Here is a 19,516-nt window from a genome sequence, read left to right on the forward strand (position 1 = left end):
CATCAACATCCCACAAATCTGGGTAGGCTTGTGTAAACAAAAATGTTTTTAGTGGGTGCTGGGGGAAATAAAGGTGCCTGTCTGATGTCAGCAGGTAGGGATTTCCAAAGTTAGGGTCTGCCACAAGGATCAGTTTCTTACAAATATTGAACAGGTATTATGTGGCTATGTAAAAGTGTCAATTCTGTAGTTAGATCTCCCACAGAGCTACAATTCCCAGCACCCTTGACAAACTGGTCCTTACAATTATTTTAGGAAGGGGAACCATGACTGTTAAAGTGCTGCAAGCGTGTTTTAAATATACAGTATGGTGTTAATGTGATCACAGGTTTTCACAATGGGTCACTGTATGCTTAAGAATATCAGGAAGGCAAGGGGTGGTGTCTTTGAGCTAAATATACCGACATAACGTGACAAGGGCATTGGGGCCAATATGTGATAGATAGCAAAGCCACAAGTCTTTTCAGTAGTAACAGAACAAAGATTGAAATGAGGGACAGTAAGCCTTTAGCTATGTAATAAGACAGCTAAGTGCAAAGTTTTTGAATTTTAGACTGAATTCTATCAAGTTATTTTACCAGGTTCTGTTTCTTCAGAGGTGGAGAACTGATGTGAAAGTTCCAAAGAACCACCCTGCTGAATCAGACCCAAGCCTCATGTAGTCCAGCATCCGATTTTCCACTTTGTCAACCAGAAGTCTATAGAAAGTGCAGGAGCAAGAGAGGGCAACAGCTGCCTCTTGATACTGGAAGAAGTATAAAATAATTGTGATTAGTAGCCATTGATAAGACAAATTCCAGAAGTATAAGGCTGATCGCCATCTAAATTGGAGTCTCCCACTACAGTCCATAGCAGGAAGAGATTAATTTGCCCCACCTTTGCTCTTCAGAATTCTACCAGTCCAATTCCACCACCAACCCCAAACCCACTGGTAGTGGTGGGGAAGCCACTAACTCATATATACCATGCAGGAGTCCCCATTTGGTCTGCAAGTCTGTTTTCCCCAAGCCATGCCCACTAGCCCTATGCCTGATGAGGCGAGATATGAGGCAGGTAATGATGCAACTCCTGCCAAAATAAGGGTTTGCAGGTGCCAGTCAGCTGCATGTGCTAATGCGTGCCTTTGCCCTTGCAGTATTAAAACCAACTGATTGGGTGGCTCTGCTGACCTGTCAGGGAACTGGGAGAAGCAAGGAACTTGTCCATCAGCTAGGCAAGCCTCCTAACCCCATGACCTCTGGGAATGGCACATCCCTCCAGTTATGGTAGAAAGCAAGCTTTTTGCCTGTGTTCATTTTTCAGCAGAGCAGGCAATTCTTGCATTTCAATTCACTTCACTTTCAGGTACCAGTTTGAACAGGTCGTATGAGGCTAGTTCTGAAGTGTGTAAAAATTTATTCACAGCTTGAGAAATTTAAAACTTTAAGGAGTGATAACATGAAAAAGTCAGGAAGAGACAGTAGCGCATGTCAAAACCAAAAATATACATCTGAAATGTAGAAATCTTATAATAAAGCATATTACAGGCATTGCAAAATGCAACACTTAAAATGAAAATATATTATGCAACAAAGCTCCCAATTACGAAATGCAATACATTAAGAAAGGATAAGCTGTTTAATGTCATATGTACACGTGGCCAATATCTTTGTTAAACATAAAAGGCACAGGGAGAGACAAACCAATCTATAGTGATCCTGGCATACTATATGGGTTAAAATAACTATATAAACATTTGATAATTATTTATTGCCACTGACCACTTTACATCCATATTATTGGGGCAGTGAATAAAATGTATAAAAGGCAAATATTTGGAGTCTTTTAATGAAGTATTATAAATTAATCAAAGATAGTGAGAGCAAGAAGAGGTAAAAGGAGCAGGAGCCAAAAGAAAGAGATTACTGATAATAACATAATAGTAATGAAGGCCTCTTATAGGGCAATAGAGAGATGTCGAGATTGATTCTGAGAGTAAGGAAAGTAAATGCTGTCATTTCCCCCTCCGTTTATGGCCATAACAAAGAGTGCTGCCATTGGTAGCAAAGCTTCAGCAGGAGACAGAGTTGCTACTAAAGTTGATCAATTATTTTCTGTGCTGCTGCTTTGTGTTTCCTTGCCCTTGAGGCTGCTGCTTGTAAATATCTGCAAAAGCAACCTCTCCATTTAGGAAGCTAGCAAGCAGAAATCCCTACAAGAAGAAGGAAGTATTAAGAAATCATGTAAAGCAAGTACTCTTGCTCTCTGATTGACTGTACTGCTGAACTCTGCAATATTCAGATTTTCCATGAACCTAAAATCCACATGGTAGACATGTACTGTGGTGGTTTATTAAAGAGCAAGTACCATTTCAAAGCAGTGTTCTTTTCTGGGGGGAAAGAGGATAGAGGAAGATAGAGGCTTTTCTGCAGTGCAGTCATGGGTGCCAGAACCATTCTAACTGGCACTGAGTATCTTCTGTTTAGAATTAAAATCCACAGGACAATTTTTAAGAGAAATAAAATATTAGACAATATCATCATCATCATCCTCCAACATATTTCCAGCAATAATTAAACTTGATTAAGTTACAGCTTTTGTCACTAATCTTAATTAGTTAAATGAATGGAACTTTCACATACCAGGTAAGCTTGGACTGGAATACTAATTTGCATTAATACAGCCACAGACATTAGTCATGCTTTCCATCTTCCATATCAAAAGAACACTATTTTTGAGTTTCCGATATTACTATCAGTGTTCATTAAGTTAGCAACAGTGAAACAAAATTATTTGTGCACAACTTAAAAATATATGCATCTTTTGGCATTTCAAGTTGGTAGGGAAACTGAACCTTTGGTTCTGTAGAATCTAAAGTTTTACTTCCAAAAACCAGCCTTTTCATTTCCAGTGTTTAAAACAGAGATTCTTTCAAAGTTTTCTAACAATATTCACTAGCTCATTACTGCACAAGAACAATAATGTCTTAAACGATACTTTTAAAAACCTTTTTAAGTGTGAGAGGCATTGTGCTTGGGAGGGATCTAGTCAGTTTCATGAAGTCAATAAATAAAAGGGAAGGGTCGAAGATCAATTTCACATGTAAAATTTCATTTCTTCTTATCAGAACAAGTTGAACAGAAAAAAGTAATACCTGTAAAATTGTTCTAACATTCAAGTATTAAGGTTTTAAGTACTTCCTATATAAATTATTGTGCCAATGTCAATACTTAAAGCAAGGATGCATAAGTGAGCTAAATGTGGCTCTTCAGACTTCTCTATCTCGCTCTTGGGACTCTCAAAGGCCACATTTCTCAACAGCCCTATTCCAGTGCTTTTGCCTGGCAACAATATATCCTTGAACTGTGATAATGCCTCTTGCTTACCTGGATGGACAGACTGTGTGTCTGAGCACACACATAATAAATTCTGGTTTTTGCATGGCTGGAATGTAGACTGCCGAACAAGGTATGTTAAGCCCTGCCCATTTTTGCTTCTGGCTCAACCACTACTGCCATGTGGCCCCTGAAATGTTTCCCATGAGAGATAGCCCTCAGGCTGAAACAGGTTGCTCATCCTAGATTCAAAGAAATTAGAAATACAGCTCTAGAACAAGATCGTTGATTAAAACATCAAGCTGCGATGTGTCATTTAGTGCAGACAATTGTGTACTAAAACCCAACAATAGACACAACAGAATCACTCAAGTATTTTCAAAGAATTTCAAAGGTAGATGATAAAATTGCACTTAAAATTCTGAATTCAGATAGCAAACCATACGCTTCATTCTTTTAACTGACATAGTTTCCTTTTTCTATAGGAAATCTGGAGCTCAGTTCACCAAGTACTGTCACTGTGCAACTTCCTTATTTTAAAGGAGGCTGTGCAGCAGCAATGATTGGAGGATTGTGCACAATACAGATTTGTAGGTTTTTCCCCAACTTCAACCATTTGGTCAGATAGCCAAGGGCCACACAATTTCATTATCTGTCCTGTTGGTCAGTATCAGATTTTTTTTGGTCTGATGCAGACAGTTCTAAAACGGGGTTTACAAAGCCAGCATACTCAGAGTTGCCATTATCATCCATTTCAGCACTAACAAAATCATTCTCCCATTCCAAACCATTAGAATCATCAGATGCAGAAGTTGGGTTACTTCCAGTTTTCTTGCTGCTAAATTTTAGTGCTGCTCGAAGAATGTCTTCTTCAGTTTTTGAGCGTTCTCGCAATGGGACCATTCTGTTCATGCCTGCAATTAAAAAAAACAACAACTGTTTTAAAAGCAGTATACTATATTTGGGAACAACCATGTATTTGACTTTCAACAAGAGATGCATCCTGAATTAAATAGCAGCCAAAGAAATATATGATTGATGAGGTGAACTGGCTCTCTTTCTTAAAGGTATGTCCAGCTTGTTTCTCTATACTGTATTTTAAATCTTAATTAGCCCCTGTAAAACATTTCAACGCTTTTCTGTGAACTATAAATCACAGGCATCTTTGAAAAACACACTGCCTTCTGAGTTTGCAGAACTCAAAAGTTTCTGTTTAGGCACAGTGGAAGTGAAAAAACAGTCACTACATTATTGCACCTGAATAGGAAAGAATGAAGTAGTAGCAGGTCATTAGCACTTCCCTTCAAAGACATTGCAGTAGCAGCAGCAGATTACTACTACAACTACTACTACTAATACAACAAAAACCATCAATTCATTCAATAGCAAAAACATTACTATGCTAGTTTTGCAAAGTTATATCTGACATAAATGTAAAAAACAGTAATTCCATAATGCAAAAAAGCAAGTAGTTAAGGCTGTCAAGGTCTCATAAATTTGCTGTTTAAATCGAAAAAGAACCCATCCTGCAACAGAAGTAACCAGAATTGCAAGAATAAATGGAAACCAGGGAGTAACTAATTTCATATGACTGCATTTGTGTTTTATTCAGGTTTTTACGTTAACATTGACTTATTCTGGCAATTCTACTTCACTTAACCAAACCAACAAATACTTAAAAGTTATATTCATCCCCCAATTACCAGTTTCCACACTATGGAAGCAAGATATGCAACTCTGAGAGGAATACTGAAATGGGATTTCACCCCACTCTGTGTTTTTTAAATATCCCAACAGTATCTATTTGCTTAGATGTTCAAACAGACCTTTGGTATTATTTATATGCTTAGGTCAGCAAAATCAATATAGAACAGAACAAATACCTTCTTCATCTTCCCATTCTAAATCTAAGGAATTACTGTCATCATTCCCACTTGTCGATTTGGTTTTTGTCATCAAGTCACAACTGCTCTCTGTATTTGGTGTCAGAACAGTGGCATCTGAGGACAGCCCTGTGAGCAAAACACATATTTATACTTCAAATATACCAGCACCATTAAACAATACACAAGCCCAACAGCTTTTAGCTTTAGTAATATGAAAATCTGCAAAATGCCACACAACCATTATCTAGAATATATATTGTGGCATTTGATTGCACACATGCCAAGCAACATTCTCTTTAATAAAGACATCTACAACAGTAACCCTAGGATATATATATACCAAAATGTCTTGACACTTTAAAATAAAGCCTGCATATGAAAACAATGGGTTCTTATTGCAGATCAGTAGATGTTCCTCTAGGACGTTGAATAATTTTTTAAGAAAGGGAAGTGAATTTTGAATTGCTGTAATTGACATATGTATAGTGTGCACCTACATGAAAGATGTGTAAGGGTTTTCAATACCCTTTGCAATATTTGAGCTACTTGATAGCAGCAATAAAAGCTGTGGCTGAAGAACATCCACACACAAAAAAGACTTACTGCTGCTCCGAAAAGCTTCATATTGTAGTTTTACATTCCTCAGGTAGGAATCAAAGTCCTCTTCTGTCACTGAGCTGTGAAAGAACAAACAAGTTACATCAAGGAGGACCAAGTTCAGAACCAAAGATTGGCTTACAACACCAACATATAGTTTCCTACATTTTGAATGTGATGGGTTGGAGCCAGTGTAATAATACTCCTACTAGAGGAATGGGATGTGTGAGAATATTTTAACTTATTTTTCTTCCCCTGGAGCCCCCTTGCTTCTGAGGGTTGGAGGACTGAGACTGTGTGAGAAGTTGCATGGGGGAGGGGGCCTTCCTGCAGGAAATTGATCGGAGCCCTTCTTGCAGGAAATTGATTTCCAGAAGTTTATGAGTGTGGATGAAAGTCTTACCAATCACAATCCTATTTCTAAAAAGCTACAGGTTTATGAGAGATTTTGTGGTTTCAGTTCAATACTGCTAACCATAACCCTTGCCAATTTCTTCCCATTTCATTCTGTGAATTTGCAACCTACACATTTATAAAGGGAACAAGGGTACATCCACCTGCTGCTTCAAATGAATTCAAAATTGAAGTTGTTTCTGCATTAAAATTATACAGTGATTTCAAATTCCCTGGCAAGCTAAATATTAAAGGCTCGTGACTGAATATCTTACCTTAAACCGTCTCCATTGCTTGCCAGTTGTGCTCTTTGCAGTCTTTGTTGCTGAAATTTAAAAAAATTAACATGCGTTTCAAGAAATAAACTCAAAAGAATACAGCTTAGCTTAAACTCTCTAGTCCAAGCCAGATGTATGAACACACCTACTCAACAGGACAGTTTACATGCTCAAGTATTATGCCTGTCTGCACAGTGCCTGGTTGTTTCTCATTAACAGCAGAATGAAGCTTTTTTCTCTATGACATTTCTATATTGCCTTTCCATAAAAATATAAACAAACTAGAGGGTGCTCAAGTATCAGACTGAGCAAATCCCATGACCTTCCAATAAAGTTGAAAATGTCTCACAATTTTATTCTGCTTCCTAACTTACAGAAACAAATTTCATTCTGTTCTTGGTTCTTCTAAACTTTTTATCAGCACTTGTGACTATTTTGCAGCAGCTAAAGAATGAAGGAGGACTGGATAAATAATTAGGCACACAGGAAGCTGTCTTATATTGAGTCAGAACATTGGTTGAGTATTGTCAACAGGGACTGTCAGCATCTCTCCAATGTTTCAGATATGAGCCCTACCCAGACCTGCCTAGTGATGTCAGGAATTGAATCTGGTTCCTTCTATATGCTAAGTACATGGGTTCCACACATATTTGGGAGGGCACATGTGTGAGTCACATGGCACACCTGGCCCTATCAGGCCTTGGTGCGCCATGTGATGTCACGTGCATGACACCTTAGGTCTCCCAGCTGGGCAACCACAGTGATAGTGCCTATGGCACATGTTCTGCCATCAAGCTACAGCCCTTCTCAGATTTGTTTGTTGCAGCAAATCCATTCCTAGTCATTCTAGAAAGGACAGTACCATAAGGATAATAAAATAAAATAAAATGCATAATTTAACAAATGTAGAAAAAAAGAAATCAAAGACATTTCATCAGCTAAAATACAGATGTTGGATAACATTTAGAAGCAGTCCAGTACGTGAGGCTGCTTTTAACAATGTCATTTCTGATGCAACCAACACCAGTGACAGAAACATCAGTGTGCTGTTTAAAACGTATTTTAATAAAAGTGTGACACAATTGCTGGAAGAAATAAAATGCTAGAATACACTTTGCCTCCCATAAAAATAACTACACTTTTTCTTAAAGCATGTAGACCAAGCTTTTGTCGTTGTCTTAACTACTGGGCTGACCTGACAAAGCTGTCCTTAAGATGTTCTGTGGTCTTTTATGAAATCCTAATTAAGTGCTTACATTTGGATGCAGTTGGTTATTAAATTACACAGTCCAAAAACCTTTTCAGTGGCTGCTAGAAATCCTGGGATGCAACATAAATACAGAGGAATTATTATTATTATTATTATTCCAAAATACTAATCCTTTATACACCACAAGGATCTGGTATTCCACTCACCTTTGCTTTAGAGTTCCTAATTGCATTGAAACCACTTCCTCACACAGATCATGCGGCAAGAAGTTAAAAGACTTAGTATTATATATGGCCTTGTTCAGACTTAGCTCTGCTGCTCCAACAAACTGGTTTGCTGAAATATTGATGACCAAGAAACTTGAATGCTCCATCTTGCCCTTGTTTATCTGGCTTGGTTGGAGACTTAGGTGTTTTTGTTAAAGCAGTTTCCTGCAATGTCTCATTTAGGAAATTGTGATTCTGGAGGCAGAGCTTAAACCACAAATATCCAGCTTGATGTTATGGGACACTGTTACTTAATAAGACGTCTCCCTCTTAAGCTGGAGGTACAAGGAGAAAGGGAAGGCACATGCACTCCTTACTTAACACGGTTAACATTGTTAATAGTTAATATATTTCTGAACACTAAATAGAATGTTCAACTTATTGCCATAAGTTCATTTTATGCAGGGGATCCCTGCCCAGTGGAGTGAGTGGGAGGAACCATCCCTCTATGACTCCTCTCTCCTCCCACTACAGGACATTATTGACTTTTGATGCATTCCAGAAATCCATCATTAACATCTTTGCACAAAATTTCAATAATGCTTCTCTATGAAGAATGATGACTGCTAGGTATGGAGTAAAAAGCATACAAAACAAAGGAGAACTAAAACCCTGAAAGCATCCCCACCCCACAAAAGGAGAAAGTGGTAAAGTTATATATTTTAAAAGTTATTTAAAAATTATCAATGTGAATCCTCGTCATTGATATCTACTTATGTGTTATTATCCTACCCTCCTCTAAGGACACTAGGGGGATATACATGGCTCTTCCCCCACCTACTGCCCCGTGAGGCAAGCTGCGCTAAGAGAGAGTGACTTTCAAGGTTGAGTAAATGAACTCAAGTCTCTCTGGTGCTCTAACCCAGGATGGGCAACCTACAGCCCTTGACCTGCATGTGACCCTCAGCCCTCTGCAAGTTATCAGTTCAGAACTCTGGCAAGAGTGGGATCTCCCTGCTAGGTAGTGGAGGAGAGGAAAGAGAGAAAGAAAGAGGATGCCACCCACTTTTACTCTGTCCCTGTACCATAACTGATTTCGACCCCGTACACACATTTGGCACATGTGCCACAAATGATTACCCCCAAAAGGAATACATCTCTCAAAAGAAAAAGAAAAAGGCACTCATCCCTGCTCTAACGATTTATCATATGGGTTCACTTCCTTTCAAAGCAAGCTTAGTATTGCAGGACAAGATCTTTATCCTAGTAAGGGGTCAGCAAACTTTTTCAGTTGGGGGCCAGTCTACTGTCCCTCAGACCTTGTGGGGGGCCTTACTATATTTTGAAGGGGAAAAAAAAACAAATTCCTATGCCCCACAAATAACCCAGAGATGCATTTTAAATAAAAGCACACATTTTACTCATGTAAAAACACCAGGAAGGCCCCACAAATAACCCAGAGATGCATTTTAAATAAAAGGATACATTCTACTCATGTAAAAACACGCTGATTCCCAGACTGCCCATGGGCCGGATTTAGAAGGCAATTGGGCTGGATCCAGCCCCCAGGTCTTAGTTTGCCTACCCTAGATTTTGCCAAGCTTTCTCCAACCACCATCTACAGTTTGTAGTGTGCTCAGACACAGTAAGTTCATACTGACAGTTATGATCCAGAATAATTTTAAATTTTCACTTACTTCCATAAAATTGACATAACGAAAGGATTAATGATCCTACAATCTTCTGCAAGATTGACTAGCCTGCAGTTAGTATCTTCAGAATGTTTTAAGTAACTGGCCAACTGTTATCTACCCACTACAGGTTCAATAGTAGAAACATATTAAATATATGTATACTAATGTCCTATATAAATAATTTGATACTCTGCTCAAGAGATTAAAGGAATTAGAAACTACTACAAAGAAACTTGGAATGTTCTGTTTAAGATAGCATGTGAAACTAAGAGCAAGATACACAACAGGGGCTCTGATACATATATTTTGGGGTCTTCTCCCCTCACCTCCAAGAGCTTTCTCTGCTTTGCTGCCCTGGCTGCTTCACGCTGCGCAGCATATAAAGTCTCCTCTTCTATTCTTAACTTCTCCTCTTGTTTGGCTAACTGTATATGAACAAAATAGTAAGGATTAACAAAAGAGAACCTAGCTATCTTTCCTATGAAAATAAGTGCACTAAATTTAAAGGAAAAGTTATTCATGAAAAATACAAAACACAAAATTTACTGGTGTGATTAAAAAAAGAAACTATTTCCATACTATCTTCCAAAATCAATTGTTATTTGAATTAAGCATATTAACTAGATAAATTAAAATCTTCTTTAAAAGCAATTTTAGCTCTAGGTATTCCACTGATCATAAACAGAAGTCAGACATATACATAATTTAAACCCAACATTTACATATGATCATTCAAAGAGCCCCGCTAGATTGGAAGTACGAAAATAGGATGTACAAGTAATTTGTTCATGATCTGTTAACATTTCCTTTTAACATTCAAAACTACCCAGAAGTGGAAGCTTTTCTACTAACTTTGTTCTCCACAGCACTTTTCTGTTTCCACAGAGAGAACTCTAACTACTGTACTGCAGCTTTATTTTTTCTTCCGTCACATCCTGTTAACGGTGTTGTTAAGACCTAGCTTGCTCCATTCGCCATATTAAGCTTCCACTTTTGTCAGCCAGTTATTGGTATAGACAACTGTGCATACATGAATGGTTACTATGCCTACCTCTGACAGAAGTCTATCATCTAATGTTCTTTGTTTTTCAGCAATGGAATTGTAGTGCCTTCCCCTTAGATCAGCAATTTCTTCTTCAGTCAAAGGTCTGGAGAAAAAGGAAGAAGAAAGAGGCTGCCCACTTGGCACTCTGCTCCACCAGCTTCCTCAGCAAGCTGTCATGGAGACTGTCTCCAAAGGCCAGATCTATCCTTCGCTAGATGTTTCTGCTGTCCTACATGATTAACTAAAATATTCCAATATTTATAAAACATACAGTACGTTATTTATTTTCCTTTTTGTCTGCATATTTTTATTTACATTGTGAAAAGGGATACATTAAATTTTATACATTACAGTAACAATTCTTACTTCACAAAATATAAATGATAAATTACGGCGATTTTAGAATTTATATAATTTATTAGCTTTATATACTGCCCTTCATCACAAGATCTCACAAGATAAAAATACAGGGTGAAAGCACATATAAATAGCTAAAACAAAAACAACAAACCAATAGCCTCCCTCCTCCCACAAACACATTTAAAAGGCTGTAGAATATTAATCAGCCAAAGGCCTGGTTGAAAAGGAATGTTTTTGCCTGGCACCTAAATATATACCTCCCTGGGGCATAGCTGTCAACTTTCCCCCCTTTTTAAAGGGAAATTCCCTTATTCCGAATAGGATTCCTTGAAAGAAAAGGGAAAAGTTGACAGCTATGCCCTGGGGAGAGCATTCCACAAATGGGAAGCCACTGCAGAAAGGGCCTGTTGTCATATTGCCACCCTCTGGACTTCATGATTAAGCTAATACATATTAGAAAATAGATATTAATATATTGATAATTGATCAGACTAGAGAAATTGGGACTACAAGTGACTTATCCCATTTTTTTTAAGAAGACATCAAAAAGACACTGATTTGGATTTTAAGGATAGACCACTCTTGCAAACAAAGACAAATTAAAAACTTTGCTTGGAATTTATTTTATTGGAATATGTGTAGCTATTTTAAGTCATAGTAAAGGCATTATACACTGCTAACATACACATTTTAGCACACCCAAAAAGAGACAAACATTTGTATTTACTTTATATAGATGCATGGTTCTTAGGGGCAGTGATTAAAAAAATTTGAAACTGAAACAGCCTAATTTAGCTGATATTATACCTATTCAATATGTTACTATTTATAATTTTAAGAAACAATGCATTTTTAGATATGGAAAATTACCCACCCACCAATCTGTCCACTCAAAAGGCCAAAAGGCACTCTGATAAAGAACCTAATATTTCAGGCAAAATCACCCTGCTAATAGGAAAAGTAGATGATCAGAATGATGAAACAAGGTGAAAATAATAGTGGGTGGGAGAGAGAGAAAATATGTTATAAATACCCACCTCTGGTTGCTTCCTGGACTCTCACCCTATTAAAAATTATCAAGAGATACCCAATATTAAAGGCAATAACAATTGTATTATCATGCTATCTTTGAAACAGTACTGATAGATTTGTTTTAACAAGCAACCCCACCATCCTTTTAAAAATTAGAAATTAAATATATGGATCCATCTGTGATAAAAAATCCTGTCTTTATACATTTTGATTCAATGATCTGTAACTCCATCTATAACATATTGGTAACATAAGAGCTGTGCTTGTTTGTATATAGCCCTGCTCAGAGACAGTCTTAGGGAACATGGTTTTCAAAGTAACTATCAACTCATTATATAAAGAGGCTGTTTAAAAAACTGTTTCTTTCCATGTTTTCCCAATTTACAGCCTTTTAGGTTACCCTTGGTTCAAACATGCTTTAGAAGGCCAATTATCCACTTTACACATAAAATTGTTCTAATGACCTTTCTTTATCAGAAAGCTACTTACCTCATCGCTTTCCACTAGATTCTCAAACTGTAAGTAGATAGAACAATATTTCAATTAAACAAGTATTACAGCAAAAAATGAACATATATTTAGACATATATCATCCAGTATGTTCTTAATCTTATTTAAGTACCTATGCAAACTCAGTGGGCACTTACAAAGTTTTGGTAAAAACAGAAATCACACAAACATGCCCATCAACTTTGTTATTGTATTTCTTATGCTATTAAAGTAATTCTATGGAGGTCGGGCAGGCACAGGGAATAACTGCCACTTCCGAAGCCTTGCTGGTCTTGGGCTGGCAAAAGGTTAGGAAAGCTTCCCACTGTGCAATGAACTTTTACCATTTTCCCTCCCATCAATTTTGAAGAGAGGGAAAATAACCACATCCTTCTTCACCTGTGGAAAGAGAAGTCCGCTGGATCCAACTGCCACCCTTCACAGATATTTCTTCTACTCCTAGATGCCATATGTTTAGATACAAAATGCATCCGATACTTGTATCTAAAGATATTTCCTTTCAAATATTTCAATTAGGAAATGTGATTGTTTTTCTCCTATTAGTTCAACATGAAAGCAGCAGTAAGTTTTGGAATTGAAAGCCTTTACTCACCTCTATAGTGAAGTGTTCTCCTGTGGCACAGGTCCTGAAGTACTTTGATCTAGAAAATAAACCAACATTTACCACAACATTAATTAGTATTATAACTGAAGACTTCTTAGAATAGTTTTCTCTGTTCTCAGAAACTTTCAACACTACAGTTCTGTATCTTTTAAGAGCTGTGTGTAGCAATGTGGGTTTCCTAGAAACATTTTTCTGATGAGTGATCTAATTTAGAATGTTTACTTTTTCTTGTATTAGTCAATAAAATTAAAACAAATATTCCATAATATTTTTTTGTCCTCACACAACAAGCATTTGAAATGAAATATTTGGAGGGATATTAAAGCACACATCATGTGGTTCAAATGTTATATTAAATAGACATTTTTATTGGAATGCCCTCCATTTGAAAGAAAAAAGGTCTGATTTTCATATTATCCAGTGCATGAGAAATGCAGCATATACCCTATAAAAGGGACTGGTGTAAGTGTATAAACCAATTAGATTTACAGTATGGCATGGGCAATGTAAGCACGGCCTTGTTATCAACAACAGTATGGGCACCTATTATGCTTGTGTATTTTCAAAAGGATTAATCAATATTATGCTGATGATATATTCACTTATCACTTTAGGCAGAGTACTATCAGATACTGCGGAATGACAAACCATGCATGGAGTTCCACTATAACTGGAGCATCAGGGGGAGAGAGATAATTTCCCCCAACTATTCCTTCCATGTGCAGCTCTCTGAAAGGCTGTTCTGGAGGGTTGGGGGACCCATGTGTACAGTAGGTGGTGGAAAATATACTTCTTCCCCTTCCTCCAGCAGGAGCCTCCCCAGGATTGCAGTCTCTTCTGCAATAACTATATAAATAAGCTTTACAATAATGTTCTGGATGCTAAGAATATGTACAAATTTAACCCTTTTAAAATAAAAAATAACTATAATAAAACATATTGCTTTCTGTATGTGGTGGTCTTAGGCACTCTCCAGGTAGGACAATAACAGTAAGCCCAGAGCTCTAATTATATATATATTCCCAGAAGCATTATAAGAATGATGTTGTGATCCCTCTAGGAATAAAGTGGAAGTTAACAATGAGAGCACAGAAACTAGATCTGACCCACTTTCTAATTATGCCTGCAGCACACAGACAACGAAACTTGAACAACAAACAATTTAAACAGAATTTCTAGAACCACTGGAATTAAACCACTTTCTACATGAATAAACAGAGATTATATTTTAAAAAACATTTTTTGGTGAACCCTGTGATGCTTGGATAATTTACATTAGGTTTATAAAAAAATTCAGGAGATATTCAGAACAAGCACATGGAAATGTATGTAAGGTGTATTCTGTATAGACTAATTGTTTCACTCAATCCAAATATACCTACTAATTAATGAACTGCATGTTATTATCATAGCTGTCAACGTTTCCCTTTTTTTAAGGGAAATTTCCTTATTCCAAATAGGATTCCTCGCAAGAAAAGGGAAAAGTTGACAGCTATGTATTATTATTTATTAAATACATATACAACCCTTTATCGAAAGATTACAGAACAGTATACAGTATAGGGTGGGAGAACAGGGGTTCACAAAATGTGTGGCCCAAAGCACTAACAAGAAACGGGTGGATTTTTAAAAAGGCATTTTTTTTGCTTTTTAAAATGTTCAGACTGTTTCATATTTCAAGTTTTCCAAGGTCTTAAGGGTTAACCCACCTTTAAACTAATAATAATAATAATAATAATTCAGGGTAATTAAGAACATTGCAGAATATCTACCACCTGCAGTTTAGTAAGCTGCAGACATAGATGTTATATGAAAAGTACACTGATGCAGATTAGCTGCAGTTCTCTGGCCCACTATAAATTTTCAGTAAGGCTTTGGCTGCTGGCAGTAAGGGTAAAAACACTTTTCTCCTTTACTGCTTTTAGAGCTGTGGACAAAGCAATCCAAATCCATGATCTACTGCTATGGATGGGTTTTTGATGGGCTGAAGGTGTTTGCCTTGCCAGGCTTTGCCAGCAAGAAGTCTCTGCTATGATAAAGCTCTCCACTTCTACTGAAAGCATAGGTGGAAGTTTCTGCCAGCATAACACGCCCCCCATGGGTGTTTTAGGAGCAGAGTTGGCCAAGGATCCACTAGATCCTAAAGGTAAAGGTACCCCTGCCCATATGGGCCAGTCCGACTCTAGGGTTGTGTGCTCATCTCGCTCAAGAGGCCCTGAGCCGGCGCTAGATCCTAAGCCAGTACAAGATCCTAAGCCAAAGATCCTAAACTAGTACAATTGACAGCAAGTTGTGCCAAGTAGCCAGTTTGGGTCCGTCAGCCTTGACCTGGCCCAGCAAAGATGCATACTTTTCCTGCCCCTACATGTTTGCCAAGGCAGGCAGTTCTCTGGATGTGGCAGTGCTCTGCTGCTCCAGTAAGCCTTGCTGTTGTCTCAAGAAGTTAGGATTTTGCTCTCAAAAATGCTGTACTTTATGCACCTTTGTTGTAATTGGCAGACCTGGGGGGAAACATGGACATCTTGTTGTCTGAGCAACTAAGTAGCCTGCTATTGACATTGTCTCTTACTCATCCATATGCCTACACAAATGCAAACTATGCAGAGAATATTAAATAAGCTAAGGGGAAAATTTGGGCATAATACTCAAGACACCCAACAAATCTAGGAAGTGTAAATTGGTGAGATCATTCCAAATCCCTTTGAGCAACTGACAGTTTGTTGTATTAAAATATTACAGATTTTATGTCTATTTTAATTTCAGAGGAAGGTGGGTTGATAGAACAAGGCAAACTATTGCAATTCCTGACATCACACCTTATCATTGTCAACATTATTTTCTAGAAGATTAACTAGAACATTTAGTTTCTGTGAATTCTTTAATGTCATATCCCCTTCTTGAAGTAGCATCTAGTACACTAAAGCATAATTGCTGCCTGTTTGAATGTCAGTGTCTGCAGTAAAGGCAAACATAAGGGATGAAAGCTTATACTGTACTCACAGGACCACAAAATAGAGCTTCAATCTATGCTGAAACAAATGTTTCTCAGCTTTAACCATCTCTTTCCTTCTTAGTTATTGTTTCAATCAAATTCATGTGAACATCAGTCAAATCGTTTTTTTAAGGGAACCTAAGCCAGTAGGCAAGTCAACAGCAACCCTTAATCAGGGATGGAAAACTTATGCACTTTTAGTTGTTGCTGGACTACAACCCCCCTCACCCCTCCCATTCTGTCTGGCTCGGATAAGATTTGTCTTAGATGAAGCCAATATCCAGATTTGCTTCGCACTGCAATCCTATAGATGTCTACTCAAAGATATAAGTAGTATCAACTTTTCTATTGCTCCATTTTTTACTACATTTTGGAAAACTAATTGTCCTTTATTTATCCTCCTTGCCTTTTACAGAAGGAATTCAAAGAAACCTACCACAAAAAACAGATATTTAATTTTTCTCTGCCCTTGTGCAAGAACAGGGCATACAGCCCTTTGCACACTTTTTACATTTATCCTGCAATCCTGTGCCGATCAGCTGGAGAGTGGGATCCACTGAACTCACAGGGGCCTGAGTAAATCTGCATAAGATCAAACTCCATGTGATCAAGCTCACTGGGGGGCTTTGCACCAGTCACTATTTCTCAGCATAACCTACCTCACAGGATTGTGAAAATAAAATGTGGGGGAAAGGGAGAAACATATATGCCACCTTGAAGCCTTTGGAGGAAAAAAGAAAATATAAATATAACTAAACAAGTGATAAACTGAAGCATAGAAATTCCTATCCTTCCCAGAATTGTTTTATACCTCCTCCTTACTGCTACTTTCTTCTGGATTAGTAGTATCACAGCTTTGAACCGCAATCAACACCATTTTATAGCATTTACAATACATTAAGATGAAAAGTTATTCTGCTTTTCTTTTGTTTACTGCTACAAGTTGTCAGTGTGGGGGTGGGCTATCCGTGTAAAGTTGCACTCGTCCTCCATTTGAGATTGTAATTGCCAAGCTAAGGGCCAGCAGACTCTGAATTCTTCTTGCATTTTTTTCTGTTGACATACGGAGAATATATCTATCTATACAAGTATAACCTATACTCTTGTCAGGAGAACTGATCTGCTTCTCTTCCCCCAAATGATGTTCTTTCAGCTATGGATAAATACTAGAGAACCTTGAGTGACAGCAGAAGCAATCAGGAAACGCTGACATTTCATTCTTTATTGAACCCTTCCTATGGGGGAGGGGTAAACAGCCCATCAGCCTGGAGGTGAATCTATTCTGGCGCTGCGTTTCCCCGTGACTAACCATATACTTTTGAAAAACAGCCACACAGCCGACTCCCCACTACCATTCCACCCAAGAACTGTGTGAAGCTGCAAAAACGGCACCTATAACTTTTGCGACAGATTCCTGTTGCTATAATCTCGCATTATAGGCTTTTAGGCAGGAGAGCACGAGAGGCCTGCTGGATCACACCGAAGGTCCATCTCGCGAGCATCCTGTTTCCTCACAGAGGCCGATCAAATGCTTCCGGGGGGGGGGGAGCCGCACAAACTAAAGAGCCCTCACCCCGCTGTTGCTTCCCCCGCAACATTCAGAGATACCCTGCCTCTGAACATGGAGGCTCCATTCAGCAATGTGGAGTGATGGCCGTCGCTAGACTCGCATTCCCGCTCCCTCCATTAACACCTGAGGCAGCTGTCACATCTTGGCAGTGTCAGCCCGAAGGGACGCGAGACTCCGCCGCTGAACCGCGAGGCAACTCGCCCTACAGTCCCACCTGGGCACTACCTAAACCCCCCCACCACACCTCGAAAAGGTGGAGTCACAGCCAGCCAGCCAGCCCTGCCCGTCCCGCCTCCTCTTCCACGTCCCGTGCTTACCCTCCTCCTCGCTGGATCCGTCCCGCTTCCCGCCTCGGGAAGAGCCAGCAGCACCACTGCGCCGCCCAGCTGTTCCCCATGGCATGCTGAGGGGGTGAGCGCGTGTGCGCACGCGCGCGAGGGCCACCAGCGTCCGTTAAGTCACCAACCGCCGCGGCAGCGCCAACCGACTATGACGGCGGTCCCTCGGCAACGGCAGCGGCGCCGCCACCGCCCAACGGCCGCCGCGAGCTAGGTAAAGAAACGGCACGGCGACGGGACCCCCCCTCTCTTTTGTTTATGCGTTATGTGGAGAAACACCCACAAGCCACACTGTCGCGCGACCACAAATTAAAAACGGAAAGCGCCCCCTCCCCCTCGGAGACTCCGCTCTGCTCCGCCCGCCTTCGCCGGCCGCCTCACACGCTGTGCCTGCCAGGTCGGCCGTCGCAGGCAGCTTCGGGCCCCGCCCCCTGGCCCCTCTCAGGCCCCGCCCTCCTCATTCATGACCGGGAGCGAGGAGGCAGATGAGAGCATGCGCAGATGGGGGGGTGTGCCTTCTGACTCGGCTGTCTCTCCGTGCGCTTTTACGCGCCGAGCCGCCCGCAAAGTGAAAGGTGGGAGGAATAGTGACTAATGCGAGTCGGGTGAGAATGTTACCGTGGCAATGAGCTCAGCGAGGATAGCGGCTCCGGGAAACGTTTGAGCAAAGCGGCTGCTCTTCACAGCCGTGCCTAGAAGTTGGCTCAGTCAGGTCCCGAATATATTTCCAGGGAGGGACAGTGGTCAGCCCAGTGTTTTTATGCATTCAGCACCCCCACCCCAATTTGGCAACCCTATTCTGGATGCGGTAATGGTGATGATGGCGATGGTGGTTTCTCTAGCCCGTGTTGAATTGTGCATTAGCTAATAGCCTCAGAGGTCCAGTAGGCTGCTGTTTGCAAAGTTAGGTCCAAAGCTGGCTTTACCTTTACAGTAGTTAGGCGCCTCTCGATTCCCTAGCTGCCCTTCTTTCAGCTTTTAGCCGTGGAGTGTTTATTGATGCTGTTATTTTGATATGGCTGCTGCTTTTGTTTTTGCTGCTTCACTGTCTTCCTTGCCCATTTCTGTAGTTTTGGAATGAGTAATGCAAGGTTTGGAATGAGTAACACCTTAGCTTTGGAATGAGTAACAAAAGATGAAAAAGCAAATACAGTCAAACCTCAGTTCCCAAACGCCTCTGTTTTGGAACGTTTTGGCTCCCAAACGCCGAAAACCCAGAAATAAGTGTTCTGGTTTTTGAACGTTTTTTGGAACTCAAAAGGCTTTCGAGGCGCGTTTCTCTTTCCCCCCCATTGAAATTGCTGGCAGCCCTTTGATTTTCGCTTTTTGAACATTTCGGAAGTCAAATGGTATTCCGGAACAGATTACGTTCGAAAACCAAGGTTCCACTGTACAAGGCATTCAGTTAAATGTAGCTAAGACACCACAAATGCTTCATTACAGTCCTGTACTGGCTTAGCCACAGCTCCCCAAAACCAGCCTAACTC

The 19,516-nt window shown here is 39.6% G+C and overlaps 1 protein-coding gene across 3 annotated transcripts; it reads right to left on the minus strand.

Moving 5' to 3' along the window:
• Positions 1 to 1,598: 1,598 nt before the first annotated feature.
• Positions 1,599 to 18,200, minus strand: AP1AR (adaptor related protein complex 1 associated regulatory protein). Of its 3 annotated transcripts, none has more exons than XM_053403752.1 (10): positions 18,009 to 18,194; positions 13,118 to 13,166; positions 12,505 to 12,531; positions 12,021 to 12,046; positions 10,630 to 10,726; positions 9,905 to 10,003; positions 6,466 to 6,515; positions 5,804 to 5,877; positions 5,198 to 5,326; positions 1,599 to 4,228 (listed from the first exon to the last, which is right to left on the minus strand). In XM_053403752.1, the coding sequence occupies exons 1-10, from the start codon at positions 18,086 to 18,088 to the stop codon at positions 3,963 to 3,965; spliced, it is 897 nt and encodes a 298-aa protein (XP_053259727.1). In that variant the 5' UTR covers positions 18,089 to 18,194; the 3' UTR covers positions 1,599 to 3,962. The 3 variants fall into 3 exon arrangements, with proteins under 3 accessions (XP_053259727.1, XP_053259728.1, XP_053259729.1); XM_053403753.1 differs by lacking the exon at positions 18,009 to 18,194 and adding an exon at positions 17,695 to 17,859; XM_053403754.1 differs by lacking the exon at positions 9,905 to 10,003 and having other exon boundaries at positions 18,009 to 18,200.
• Positions 18,201 to 19,516: the final 1,316 nt, after the last annotated feature.

This window comes from Podarcis raffonei, chromosome 9, assembly GCF_027172205.1.
Source record: "Podarcis raffonei isolate rPodRaf1 chromosome 9, rPodRaf1.pri, whole genome shotgun sequence".
In the NCBI taxonomy this organism is placed as follows: Eukaryota; Metazoa; Chordata; class Lepidosauria; order Squamata; family Lacertidae; genus Podarcis; species Podarcis raffonei.